This window comes from Pogoniulus pusillus, chromosome 9 (genome assembly GCF_015220805.1).
Source record: "Pogoniulus pusillus isolate bPogPus1 chromosome 9, bPogPus1.pri, whole genome shotgun sequence".
NCBI lineage: Eukaryota > Metazoa > Chordata > Aves > Piciformes > Lybiidae > Pogoniulus > Pogoniulus pusillus.
Window position 1 is genome coordinate 20,929,751 of NC_087272.1, and position 14,901 is coordinate 20,944,651.

General features: G+C 40.9%; 1 protein-coding gene across 4 annotated transcripts; it reads right to left on the bottom strand.

Moving 5' to 3' along the window:
* Positions 1-2,718: 2,718 nt before the first annotated feature.
* On the bottom strand, positions 2,719-11,189 carry CBR4 (carbonyl reductase 4). 4 transcript variants are annotated; one of them, XM_064148810.1, is made up of 6 exons: positions 11,013-11,189; positions 8,072-8,262; positions 7,521-7,638; positions 6,916-7,052; positions 5,860-5,994; positions 2,719-4,413 (listed from the first exon to the last, which is right to left on the bottom strand). In XM_064148810.1, exons 2-6 carry the CDS (start codon positions 8,211-8,213, stop codon positions 4,235-4,237), a joined length of 711 nt encoding a protein of 236 aa, XP_064004880.1. In that variant the 5' UTR covers positions 8,214-8,262; positions 11,013-11,189; the 3' UTR covers positions 2,719-4,234. The 4 variants fall into 4 exon arrangements, with proteins under 4 accessions (XP_064004880.1, XP_064004876.1, XP_064004879.1 ...); XM_064148806.1 differs by having other exon boundaries at positions 7,521-7,641; positions 11,013-11,188; XM_064148809.1 differs by lacking the exon at positions 11,013-11,189 and adding an exon at positions 10,884-10,961 and having other exon boundaries at positions 7,521-7,641.
* Between the last annotated feature and the right edge of the window lie 3,712 nt (positions 11,190-14,901).

Genomic DNA, 14,901 nt, shown 5'->3' on the forward strand with positions numbered 1-14,901 from the left:
ACTCTGGTGCTCTGACAATTAGGGTGAACTACAAAACTACAGGTGCTCTCTGTTCTATGTGCTTTCCAACACAAGAGCTACGAGAACCTGCAGAGAATGGATGCAGTTCCAGTCTGCTGTTGGTAGAGTCATCTCTCTATTTAATAACTTTTATATTGGCCTCATTACAATTCACCTCTAACCCAGATGCAAACTACTCCTTAACAGTATTACACTGTAGATAACATAATAGAGAGCTCGAAGTATGACATTTAGATACCCAAATTTCACTGAACTCAACATCGTCTTTAAAAAGCACATCTTACATCCCCGCATACCTGAGGATATATGGATTTGGATTTTACTAAGCTGGTAACAATAATGCCAGCTATCAACTTCCTATCTACACAGGCAACTCCACCTCCCTGCTACATAGATGTACTAATCCAGTAATATCAATACAATAATGCCTTAGGATAGACTGCCCTCAGGAGGCCAAAAGGAAAGCACTTCAGTGGAGTCTGGCATGCTCGCATGCTAACTTGACACACTGTATGCATCTGTAACCACAAAAGAAAGTCTGCACAGGAGTTCACTACAGCAAGCTCTAAGGTACAAATCCACTTTTTAAGGGACAAGCAGAAGTAAGGCTTCAATGCTACTTAAGAAAAAATCATAGGAGAGTTTTAAGCAACACAGCCAAAGAACCACAGATGAATAAAAAGCATATGCTCTCATTTCCACTCCACTAGGCATGGAATCACAGAACCTTTGTATGTCTTATATTAGAGTGAAGTTTTCAAAAATCCAATGAGAATTCATGCTAAGTCAGTCAAGCACACAGTCCAGCTAAAGGACATCCACGTGCAAAAATCCCAACATATTTATATATAGCTCAGCGAAAAGATGCTAGTGGCACGAGATGTAAAAACCTAAACGTTTGGTTTTAACCAGTGACATGACCAGCACACTAGAAATACAATGGAAGCAAGATATTAAAATCGACACAAAAAGAATGTGTAGCTAGATATCAAAGTATTAACACATCCAATCAAATAAGGACTGAATTTCTAAGCCTAGCAAGTAAACTTTATTCCACTACCAATACAATCAAGATGATGGCAGTAGCTATGACACCCAAGAACTATAAGGACAACAATTTAACTGTGACACCAATTAGCAGTGGACTGGTAAGTGTCCCATCAGAGACCCTGGACTCTGGCTGTGGTCCCCAGGAGCGTGCAAGATTGGAGTGGAAATGCTATTTTCAAAGACTGGCTCTGTGACAGTAACCTTATCTCTGCAAAAATACTGACCTACTCTATTAATAAAGACAATAGTCCTCTATCACAAACTTCTATAACAAAGGAGCAACATGAAATAAGGATATATGCCAAAGTGAAACCTAAGGAAGAGTTAAAAAATGCAATGCTTGCTGACATCACTAAGACTGCACCTAGTGAACTTCAGTATGACAACTTTAAATATGCATGCCAAATTAAACGTGGGTTTTTTTGTGGGGAGCAGGAAGTCATCACAAACTAAACCTTTGTAAAACCAGCAGTCTAGATTTAGCAGTCAAATGGAATCTGTCACTGAATATAAAAATTACAAACAGATCAGGGTGTAGAGGAACAATTTACAAAAGTGCTAACAAACTGAACAGCACAGAGCAAAATAAAAAGCAAAGTGCTCAGTGGAGGCAATGCCACAGGGAGGGGAAAAAAAAAAGTTCCAAGCCCCAGACAAAACCCTATATCAATTTTTGATATGATGCAGCAATTTGAGCAAAACCTCCACAGGCAATGCACTGAAGGCAGAGGATAATGACAATGATGTAGGTTGAAAAAAAGAGCTTTCAAGCAACATGCAACTACGTGAAACATGACTCCTCCTAACAAAAAAGAAACAGCTGAAGCAGGCAGGATAGGACAGATGTCTAAACTTGAGATCGGCCCAGAGAGACCAATCAATTTAGCAAATTCAACCTTATCAGTGGCAAACTGACAGAGGTAAGAGAGTCCTCTAAGGAGACATCACCATACATTTGATCTGTTACCTACTCTACACACTCACAATTCCACTGTCTGAGGCATCACACCAAGCCAGACAGAAACTTAGTCTGACAAACAGATATTACCTCTTAGAATAGATGTACACAGAAAGCACTAAGACAGACCACTGTTTTTAGCTAGTTTTCAGTTCTAATTTACCAGTCTGAAGAAAAGGGATAAAAAGACTTTTATAAAACTATGACTTTAAGGCTACCAATGTTTCAGTCTAGTCCTGTAGGAACAGCAGTAATAAAAACATAGTATGTATTGCATTATTTGGAGAAAACAAAACAAACCAAACAATTAATAACATCTAACAACAAAAACAAAAGAAAATAATAATTAGTGTCAGAATTCACTAAAAAGACTTTTTTTTTCAGTCTCAATTTTCACTTCTGGTCAAAACAGTCACAAAAGCTTTGCCTCTGAAACAGCAAGGACAGGTAGAGGCAGCAGTCAAGTTACTGACATACTACTACTTGCCTAGCAAAACTGGCAGTACCAGCTGTCCTTCTTCACCTTCAGTGCCCTCTGACAAAATTCATCTATTCTCTGGCCAATTCCTCCTATCAAAGAGAAACATAATCAGCAGCTGCACTTTTAGTACAAAGACACATATGACATGTAACTTTTCACAGCAAATAACATCATCTCTCTATCAAGAGATAACAGCAAGATAAGCACCTCTGAAAGGATTGCCTTTAGTGGTATTTTAGATTCCAGAGTAACACAGCCAACTGTAAAACCTCCTGAATACACAGTCATTCCTTGTATTATTTCTCAATACATACCTGTGAGAAGCTTGAACATGCATTGTTTTCTGGCACAAAGACAAAATCTGTCAGCTGCACAGATGAAGAAAGTCTGATTTACAAAACTCAAAGTTATCGTCAGTGAGATCTCTTCTTTCTGTACTTTGCTTTGTGCCAAGACAAAGTAATTTCAAAAGCTGAATCAACATCTGGATCATGATGCAACGAACACCAAGAGCTAAGAAGTGAAGGTCCTGAACCACATTCATAGCCTTCTTCAGAGATGATAAAAACACCAATTGTCAAAACTTACTTGATCTCAGTGGAAAAGCCTGAGGTCAAAGTTTTAGTAGTTTTTTCAAAAAGAGAAGAACACTCAGGATTATTTAACAGCCAAGTTACTCCTCTGCTTCAAACGCTACTTTGACTAAAATAAATGGCCATTTTATTGACTATACATACATATTAAAGAGCATCAACATATCATAGTTGAGCTGACTGTTCAAGAAGTTGTGCAGTAATACACCTTGACTTCACACTCTGGAAATGAGATGTGTTTTCTAAACATCTACTGAATCAGTGAAAAGCCTTTTATGTGGCAGCTGTGCTGTTCACCAGTGTATGTGAAGCTCAAACTCAGCTTCAATGGCCAAATCCTTCCATATACATGCACAAGTGCTACTGGTTTAAATGAGTGTTGTATATACATTCATGAATGGAACTGAACAAGTTTTGTCTTTATGAAAACACACTGCATATAATTAAATTTTCTGAAGGCAATTCAGGTATAGAAGATATAGAAGCTCCTAGCTTTGTACTGTCAGCTACAAACAAACAAAACCCAAAGGAGATTCCTCGCCACTTTGAAGGGGCTAACTGATAAGAATAAAAAAATTACACAGTTTCAAGTCTTCACCCTACATGAAAACCTTGATGCAATCATACCTGCCAACCAGTAAACATGGCCCCACACTTTATTAACCCTTGTGCAACATAATTCTAATAATATCTCCACTCTATCTCAAACTAGAAAATATGACTTTATCAAAACACAGTACTTTAAAAATGTTTCAGTATAACTATCATGATAACAAACCCAGACCTTTTTCAAATTGTTACATACAGGCTTCACAGTACCAAATCACAGTGGTGGAGTCACCATCCCTGAAGGCATTCAAGCAGCATGTGGACCTGGTGCTTAGCAACATAGTTAAATATTGACTCTTCAGTGCCGGGTCAAGAGTTAGATTGGATAATCTTTGAGGTCTCTTTCAAGCAGATGTATTGGATGATTCTGTGAAATGGACCCACTGATGATAAATTTCTCCTCTGACTGAAGAATTTAAAATCAATTACATACATCAATCTTCAGCTAATGTCAACCTGCTCCCTTTAATTTTTATATATTACCATAATGACATTTACGTAGATACTTATTCAGAGTAGAACTTAAGTCATAAGATGCAAGCCTCCATCTACAATTAAAGTACTCCCTGTAACATAAGGGGACTCCAGAAGAAAGACAACAGCATGTGCAACTTCATGAGGCTCTCCAAATCTTCCAAGGAGAATTGCTTTCTTCAGCTGATCCTCTTCCAAATGAGCAGTCATGTCTGTGTGAATAAAGCCTGTGAAGAGAGATAATTGAAGTTACCTAACATTCAGCCAAATTCCCCTACTGATTTTCTCTAGAACCCTCCAAAGTGAAATCTTCTGCTAGGACTCAGCAGCAGCTGCCATTCTTCAAAGACTCAGAAGTCAGACCACAATTTTATACTTAGAACAATTTTTTGTCTGACCAATAAAATACCTTCTATTTGGGAAGCATTATGTAGTCATAAAACCAGAGATCTATAGAAGTCTATAGGAAAAAAAGGTAACTCTTAAAACTGGATCCCCAAGCCATATGTAGTATCTTTTCTGAAAGACAATGTACAGTCATGTCACCAAAACACTCTCAGTAAAAATGAGTGTAAAATCTTTGGCAAGAAACACCTACTGCTGGCCAGTGTTTCCATCGTATTTTTTAGAACTTGGGACAGTGCTAACAAAATTTCTATTACAGCAGTCATTTGAAGAATACTTCTTCACAATTATAAGGGTATTTCTTTACAATTTCCAGTTATCTGAAATCACATTCCCACTGCTTCACTTCTCTCCCCATAAGCTGCAGCTTCATAAAGAGCTGATCCTTTCTGCTTTCTAGCTGCCACCAAGAAGGTAAAGTCTCAGTTTTCCTTTCTACTGTAAAACTGTGCCCCTTTATGATGGCATTGGAGCCTTCAGTGAGCTGCTCAACTCACTAACCAATAAAAAGTATTTTTTTCACATAGTTCACAAGCTGAACTGTTTAACATAGAGGTTCTTAAAGGCACTTGAGCCAGCAGAATGTGTGGTAGAACACACAGCTGTAAATAGGAAGTCAGAAAAGATGGATTTTTCCTTAAGGGTGGAGCTTTGCTTGGACTAGATCATCTTGTGGTCAAAGCCTCGTCCCTACAGAACTTTCCTTCCAGATTCTCCTTTTATTACAGGGATAGAGAGGGACAACTTCATGCCAGCTTCTTGTGGTCTTTCATGTTTCTCTAATAACAAATAAGCACTCTCTAGGAGGAGACAAGGGTAGCTGTCTGCATATAAATACTTCTAATCCTTCCATCTGCAAGGACAGTAGGACTTGAAGGCAAAACAAACAAACAAAAAAAGACATTTGTTATATAATAATGGACAAAGGAACAGGTAAACATTTAAAGAGAACACTGAGAAATTTGGCAAAGACTGAAAGTTTCATAATGGAATGTTGTACAGTGTAACCTGGAAAAGAGATGGGAAACATTTACTTACAGAAGTTGGAGAAAATAAAAGCAAATTGCCTGAAGTTACGTCCAGAGAACAGCAAATATCTAGAATTCTTGATGACGGGGCCCTGAGCAATCTGACCTAGTTGGAAATGTCCCTGCTCACTGCAGGGAACTTGGACAAGATGACCTTCAAGAGTCCCTTCCAACCTGATGCCTTCTATGATTTTATAACTTCAAAAACTAAACAGAAACTTGAAATTCCCAAAAACAAACCTGGGACAACCACATTCACTCGAATTTGCTTCTTCGCTACTTCTTTAGCAAGAGAGCGTGAAAATCCAACTAACCCCGCTTTGGTAGCACTGTACACGCTTTGACCAGGGTTGCCTTTAAGTCCTACAACACTTCCTAAAATCAAGAAACATGAAAGAGTAGAAGAGATTAAACAATTATGTCAGATTTTTGTACTAGTTTTATCAGGGTTCTCAATTTAGAATGGAGTATGAGACTGTAAGAATAGGAATTTGAAGTATATTACTAATTGTACTTCATAACTACTGCTGGGACAAGCAAATACCGCAGTTATCCACAATTTTTCTGGAATTCATGTATCTGTTGACCAACAGGCACCTTAACAGTACTTATTACTGTCTACAACTACCTGAAAGGGCATTGTAGCCAGGTGGGGGGCGGCCTCTTCTCCCAGGTAACCAGCAATAGAACAAGGGGACACAGTCTCAAGTTGTGCCAGGGTAGGTATAGGCTGGATATTAGGAAGAAGTTCTTCCCAGAGAGAGTGATTTCCCATTGGAATGGGCTGCCCAGGGAGGTGGTGGAGGCACCGTCCCTGGGGGTCTTCAAGAAATGACTGGATGAGGCACTTAGTGCCATGGTCTAGTTGATTGGATAGGGCAGGGTGATAGGTTGGACTGGATGATCTTGGAGGTCTCTTCCAACCTGGTTGATTCTATGATTCTATAGCAAGCTTTCTTAAAAAAAAAAAAATCCTTTCACATAAACAAAGCAAAGAAACCCCAAACAACTAAACCTGATTCTTAGCTAATGAAGAGCAGCTGGAAGAGTTGACAAAGAATGGTAAAACTTTTTATTGACTAAAATACAAACTCCGAGGTGTTTGTTACTGAAACAAACTGGTTTAACATTTAGAAGCTGCTGAAATTACATAAAGACCAAGCATTCATAAAAACATGTTACACCCAGAATGACTAAATACATCAACAGTAATGAGTAGCCATTTGACATTATACCTGCTAACACTTTCCAGAAAGCCAGTACACAGAACACAAGGGGATTAGGCAAGCAACTTACCTATGTTGACAATGGCACCTCCCTGTTGTTGAATCATGGCTTTTACAGCAGCTTTGCAAGTCAACATTGTTCCCAAAAGGTTAGTGTGAATCTGGGCTATCATATCTTCAGTTTTGGTTCTCAGTAACAAACCATCCCTGATAAGCAGAACAAAAACCCCAAAAGAGCTTACTGAACAAGATCAATAGTCACATGTACTCAAATTGAAACATGATTGATGAGTGAAAGATTAATGGGGATTTATATGGTTCTATAAATCCTAGCATTCAATTATGACATTGCAAGGATAGCACACAGTAAGGAAAAAAAGTTGGCTGTGCTCCTTGCAACAAAGACTCCCCTGCAGAGAGGTATGCAACATTTTGTTGAACCACTTCAGGGAGAAAAAAATCAAATGAAAGAGGAGTAGAGCAGGAAGTCATAAACTGAGAATGCAGAAACTACAGTGAAACTTGTCATGTTAGAATTTTACCATCATCAAGAACAAAATACTGGTGCGGACTTAACAGTGTTTTCAGGGGTACCCATTAACAGCACTCTTACTAAATAAAAAGGCCCTTCGCACCTTACCTGAATGCTGCAATTCAGAACTGTAAAGAACCAACCTGTTGATCCCAGCTGCATTAACCAAGTAGTTAATAGGACCTAAATTCTTCTTCATCTCCTCAAAAGTATTTTGGACTTCTTGTTCATTGGATACATCACAGCGAAGTGCCAGATGTCCTGCTGTATTGAAATAAAGGTGCATTGTAACAGGTGGTATAGCATTCAGAAATCTTCAGAATTTATCAACTCTATTAGAAAAACAGACACTGAACTAGTTAGAACTTGAGGAACCATTTAATCTCCAGACAATCAGATATGGACAAATTTCAAGTACTACATTGATTAGTTATGTGACAATTACTGGTTTGTTTTTGGACTGGTCTCAGCTCTGGCTTGGTGAGGAGCCATGGATGACTCAGTATCACCTCCTTGTTGTGACCCTGAACAATACCTTTCATCTTACAACTCACATTTTGCAGACGGAACTTTCACAAAGAATATTGTGAAACCAAAACTGTACTGATACATCTCTTCTGTCATTTTTCTCAGGCTCTTAGGAGCTACCTAAGCAATGGAGTGTGATGAAATAATTGCAAAGCAGTATACATACCACCAAGATTGCGAGCAGTGGTTTGGGCTACTTCCAGATTCCTAGCAATGATTGCCAGGCGGCAGCCTTTCTGTGCCAGCAGTTCTGCAACAGCTTTTCCTATTCCTCGGGATCCCCCAAAAATGGCACAAATCTTGCCCATCTTCACAAATAATTCACAAATTGCAAATAAGCCACGAATTTCAGGTGCACTATGGCAAGAGAATAACCATTGTTCTTGTTAACATCATGGCCCTTACAAGTTCATTTTGTAATACCAGCTTATAGAAACAGCAGTTTATTAATACTATATTCACCACAACAGTAACAACTGAACTAAATGAGATACCATTTCTACAAACACAGGTTAATTATTAATGATCTCTGAACTAGTAAAAAAAATATATATAATCTAGTACTTTGATAATAGTCTTATGCTCTGAGTTGATGAAATATGTGATTTACATATCTAAAGGCCAATTGCAAAGTAACACAGCAGTTGTGAATACATTGCTCTTGCCAGCACTATTTCCGCACCAGTCATTTAGCCTCAAAGTCTCACCGCACCCTACGTACCTGTATGGGATCTCCACATCACAAACATTAATGAGGATGATTTGATACTACTGTATTTACAACAGTATAACTCCAAGTTACCCTACATAATATCATGTTTTACCAATGGCCTATTTTTGTTTCTGCTTATGAAGAAAATTTTGAAAAGCAAAACAATTATGAAGTAGCTATTTCATATATTTAAGGACTGTAAGAAGAAAGTACTTTTGTAGAAGGATCTTTTATTCTACAATCTCTAGAAATCAGTCAGCTGTTTTGGGATTTCCTGATGAGCCAGAGGCAGAGTTTGAGTAATAATAACATATCTCTTTCTGCTATATTTATCTTTTTTAAAAAAATCAATTATATTTTGTCTCCGTAACATCCAGAGGCAATAAGTTTCATTATTTGTGGAAAAGTAGTTCCTTTTGTTCTTAGTTTACTTCTGGTTAGGTAATAATTTATATCTCTCCTCTCGTTCTTCCTATACATATGGAAGCCATTCTATACCTTACTAAATGCTGTTCAACCTCTTAATCCCACCACCCTACCCTTTCTGATGTCCAATAACCAGAAGGGTACACATTGTAAAGCATACAAGGACATCATCAACTCATACAAAGGCATAACAATTTCAGTTTTCTCTGACAGGGCCTGTAGGACCATGAAATCAAGCCATATGCTTGCTTCCAGTGGCAAACTGAAATCAGTTTCCTAGAAGCAGGAAGAGGATTAAACAATTGTATCTCAGGTGGCAGCCCTTTTGACACAACATGTACAGAAAGATGTTCACATGAAGTCAATTTTTTATGATAAAAGTGGCACCACAGCCTCTTCAGAAAGACCTAAGTTGAATAGCCTTCACCAGGTATCTAGGCTGCAAGAGATGAATCATGGCATCTCGCACCCCAGTAACTACAACAAATGTGACCAACTGACTCCTGCTTTGCTGACAGATTTTTTTTTGTTGTTGTTAGAAATCACAGTATCACAGTATTATTAGGATTGGAAGAGACCTCACAGATCATCAAGTCCAACCCTTTACCACAGAGCTCAAGGCTAGACCATGGCACCAAGTGCCACGTCCAACCTTGCCTTGAACAGCCCCAGGGATGGCGACTCCACCACCTCCCCGGGCAGCCCATTCCAGTGTCCAATGACTCTCTCAGTGAAGAACTTTCTCCTCACCTCGAGCCTAAATCTCCCCTGGCACAGCTTGAGGCTGTGTCCTCTCGTTCTGGTGCTGGCCACCTGAGAGAAGAGAGCAACCTCCTCCTGGCCACAACCACCCCTCAGGTAGTTGCAGACAGCAATAAGGTCACCCCTGAGCCTCCTCTTCTCCAGGCTAAACAATCCCAGCTCCCTCAGCCTCTCCTCGTAGGGCTTGTGCTCGAGGTCTCTCACCAGCCTCGTCGCCCTTCTCTGGACACGCTCAAGCATTTTGATGTCCCTCCTAAACGTCTCAGTCTGCCTTCTCCTTCAGGACTGATCTCTTCTTTTATGGAATTACCACAGTGACTCTTGGAAGTACTTGCCTACTTGTTGCAACAATGTTGTACCCAAGGATTTCCCCCTTCATATTGTTTTTGTCAGCACAGAGCATGCCCACTCTTTTTTCTTTTTGAACATGGAATAATACAGATTAGGGGGAATCTCTGGAACCATCTTGTCTGTGCTCCTCCACCTCTAAGCCTCATACTATTTATAAATACTGTATATTAAAAGCATTTTCTAAATAAATCTGAACATGCTTAGCTGCACATGGCCCGAAAAGCCATCTGTGAAGTCTATCATTCTAATCTTCCTGGTCTCTTGGAGAAAACTCGCAATGGCTGTGCGCAGCGCAGTCCGAGCTCCCGGTGCGTTACCCGAGCGCTAAGGCGGGAAGCATGAGGCCTAGAACAGAGGCCTAGCTCCAGCCCTAGCTCATCATTCGTTTTAGCACGAAAAAGCCATAAAGGCCATCTGCATTTACGACACGGGAGAAGACGCCTGCAGCACAAACCCCCATATGTCCCCTGGTCAAATAACGTCAGGGAAAATCACGCATCTTTCGAGCAACAGGCTCTTGTAGCACAAGCACCTGCACCACCTCTGTCCCCTAAGGCCCTTCTCTTGGCTCGGCACCTCAGCGCCGCCCCCGCCGCCACTCTGCAGCACAGCCTTCCCGCCTTTCCCCCTGCTCGGCGCACTCGAGTTTGTTTTAATCCTTCCTGGTCTGGGGGCTCTCACCGACCTTCTCCCACCCAGATTGTCCCTCCTGACCGAAGCCACTCACGCAGGGGGGTGGGGGGCGGCCTCCCCACTCGGCTCCGCCCAGAGCCAGCTGCACAGGCGCACCCAGTGCGAAGGGGGAGCGCTGGTGGCCGCACGGCAACGACACGGAGCCGAGCGGCTTCGTGCTTACCACAAGTCTCCTCCTCGGGGGCGGCGCGGTGTAGCCGAGCACACACGGTGAAAGGGCAGAGGAGCAGAGAGCCGAAGCAGGGCGTGGCGCCTCAGCACGCCCCTCAGTCCTGAGCAGGCCGCCGGGCTCACGGCGGAGCCCGCGGCGCGGGCACTGAGGCGCAGCACCGCGGTCGAGGCGGCCGCGGCGCCGCGGGGCACGTCGGGATGCGTAGTCCCCGCCCGGCGCCGGTGCCACGGTGGCGGGACGGCTGCTCGGCTCTCGGTGTGCCGTCCTTCCGCCGCCGGCCCCCGCCTCCCTCGGGCACCTAGCGGGCGGCACTCCCGCCCTCCCCCAAGCACGGAAGCCGCTGCGCCAGAGGGAGCAATGGAAAAGGGTTTTAATGTACAGTTCAGGTTACCTTCTGCTTTCTGAGCAACTTCCTGCTCGCTTTCCTTAGAGAGGCTTTCAGTCCTCCCTAACATGACGACGACGCAACCCTGAAAAATGACTACTAAAAGGTTCCACAAAATAGTGTATTAACATCACCCCAGAGTTTCTAAGAGCTTGGTGGGGGCGTAACTTAGTACAGTCCCTGCTTTTGACTTGAAGGCTGTCATTCAAGATTTCATCCTCTCCAGATACGTAACATCTAATTCTATACTGACCACTTACTATACCTGGCTTACTGGTAACCTGCAGTTACAATCTAATTCTTGTGTGACTCCCGCTGGGACCATGCATACATACATCTGGAACCTGTTCAGAATATACTAAATGATGCAGCTGTCTTCCCTGAATTCAGGCATTAAAAGCACTGGACAAAAAAATCAGGCATTAAAAACACTCTTCATTAAAGATTGTAAAACTTTTTTCTTAAAGTGTTTCTGTCATTCTTTCATATGACCAAGACACTGCTTTCAAGCAAACATTTCTCTGCTAACAAGGGAAAAGCACAGTTATGCTCAAACAAGAAAGGATATTTAGTGTCTAAAAACAGAAGACACAAACCAAAGCATTACATCAAAGCAAGGGCCACTTGCCACCTGAGGTCCCCTGCATCGCTCATTTCAAATTCCTATTGCTTTTGGATTTGAGGCTAGATTTACCCAGGAATTTGAATGCTGATAACTACATTTGGTGCCTGAATCTGTGGTCTCTCACATGTTTTTCAAGAGTCACACATGAGAGAATCATGCTGCTCAAAGGTCCAGCAGCATTTTCATACTGTCTCCTACACCGCTTGTGAAAGCATACCTACCACATCATATGGGGCTTGTATAAGGCCTTCAACAAAGCAACTGGAGAACTGCCTGCAAGCACTAATCAGTCTCATTTTAAACAAGAGTCTGCTGGCTGGAGCACTTGGCTGAAAGAAAACCTGTTTGCCAATCTTCTGTCTTATCAGAAACATAGTCACTACACAGAATTTCTCACAATCAAGCAAGAGTGTCATGAACATCAATCTGAAGCAGTTTCAGTTCACAGGAACACGAACAAAAAACTGAAGTGAACCACAGAGATCTGACACTACAGCCAGATAATTACTGACAGAGAAGTAAGAGTTTGGTGATTAAGCATCTATTGAAATCTCCTCTCAGTGTTTTTCAAATGTGCAAACTTTCCCCCCACACTAGTGCATACCATACTTGTGCTCTTAAATGATTTTGTGTTTTTTTAAATGATGCTGCAGCCATTTTTGTTTTTCTAGATTATACAAAAACTCTGCAGTTCTTTTTTCTTGTGCTTCAAGAATAAACTTGTACCATGCCAACATGAAGTGATTTTGTACAATGTAGATGTACTTTTCCAACAAATACATGAGCAAACATTTTCTTTTTATGAAACTTATTTCTGATACCCCCTGTGAAAAGTTTTTCCTCTAAAACCCCTCAAGAGAGATCAAAACAAAGCCATCAGAGGCTTTGGCAAATTACCTAATGTTTTCATATCCTTCTGGCTAAACAGGTTTCTCCACTATTATTTCACACTTGAGTATGAGGCCCATGGCTAAGTTAGTAGAGTCACTGAACTGCTGCTGCTTCTAGTGAGAAGTCAGGCACACCAGGGAGGCAACAGAGATAAGTCTGTATTATTGCAGCAGAATGCTCCACTACCAGCACTGCTATGCAGCACCTTAAACACTAAAACAACATCGTCGTCATGCCTACTACTGTAAAAGTATGTGAAATAACTACCTAGCTTACCGTGGACAAGAAGGCAAGTTGGTTTAGCATACTTCGGGTCTGAGGTAGTTTACAATCAACAGGTGTTTGTGTTAAATGAAGCTCTCCGAATCTAGCCTGCCAACAGTGGAGAAAGGGAGTCTTGTGAAGGTAAGATGGTCCTGCTTTGGCTAAAACTGATGAAGCAAGGCTAAAATGACATCAACGTCCAACTTCAAAACAGTACCCAAACAAAGACCTTTGCCTGAAAAATAACTGCAGTTTTAAAGTTAACATCCTTTGGTATGTTAATAAGCCAAACTAAGTACATGCTAAATACATCACTCTTTCCGAACCACACCAAGTGTCACTTAGAAGGCAGCAGCTAGGGCTAGAGTATAAAACCCACAAAAAGAACATCTCTCAGTGCACAGAATGGCCAGGACCAGCAGAGGTGCAGTGTGACCAGCAGCAGGGTGGGAAAGATAAAAGCAAGGGCAGTTGAAGGGCTGTGCTCCTTTTCTTCCACTCAAGACAAGGACATCTTTCTTGGCAAGAATTGCATATTCAATATACAGCTTAACTTTTGCTGCATTCATATCATATATCATATAATATCATAAGCTATTGCAAAGGTTTGCATTTCCAATTGCACTGGATGTTAGCCAGGATTTATTACTCTGCGATCTTGCAGTCAGTGCATTTATCACTGGCAATACCGAATCTGTTGTATCTGTTGCTGTAGGAAGTTAAACAATTTGACTGATTTAACTTTCTGAACCAGTCCCTTATTGGGACACTGTAAAAAGAGAAGTAAACATTAATTTTGTCAAATAGTTTCAGTAAGAGTCCTGGACTCTGAAACAGGCAGACATCTGGAACCTACTTGCAATTTACTGAGTACAGGAATATAACTCATCTACCTACTGAGAGAAAGCTGCAAGTTAAGTGACCATGTAGTCACCCCTGCCAGTTGCAAATAGAAATTATCTTAAATATAAGGACTTGCCCTGGCAAAACTTCAGCTGAAGATTTGGCAACGAGTGTTGAAACAGAATCCATAATACATGGCAACTGTCATAGCAGTAGTGACATTCACTCATATCATATGGACTGCTCACCTCCTTTGTCTTACAGGAACTGTCAAAACCAACATTCTTTACAGCTGTTACCCATTTTTTCAGCTTGAAACACATACAGTAATACTTGGAGAGCTTTCAAGGAACTCAGTTCCCAACATTCAATTTTTCTCTATCAGACTGTCCTAGATAAATCCAGTTTCATGTTGCATCTCCTCCCAGAAATACTTTGCCATCATTTCATTCTGTTGATATAAAACTTAGCTGAGCAGCTGAAGACTTTGTCTCTTGTGACACACAGAAGCTCTTACTGCTGAATGTCCTTGCAGTATAGCAAATCATCATCATACCCAATCAGCTGGCTTAATGAGGTAAGATTTTGGTTGTTAAAGACAAGAAGAGGTATTTTTAGATGACTGCTTACACCATTTTAAAATTTATCTATCACAGCAAATAACTTCCTTAAAAATTATCAGACGTGATTAGCATTGTTGGAAAGAATTAACTATTGCTCATGTCAGATTATGTCACATCAAGTTATGTTTGATGCTATAAACCACATAACTTATTTCAACAGTTTTATTTTCTAGTCATTCCTCATAGGTTCTGACTTACAAGAGCACAGTTTATGATGAGATTGTGCTTAAAGTCAAACATTTTTCTAAC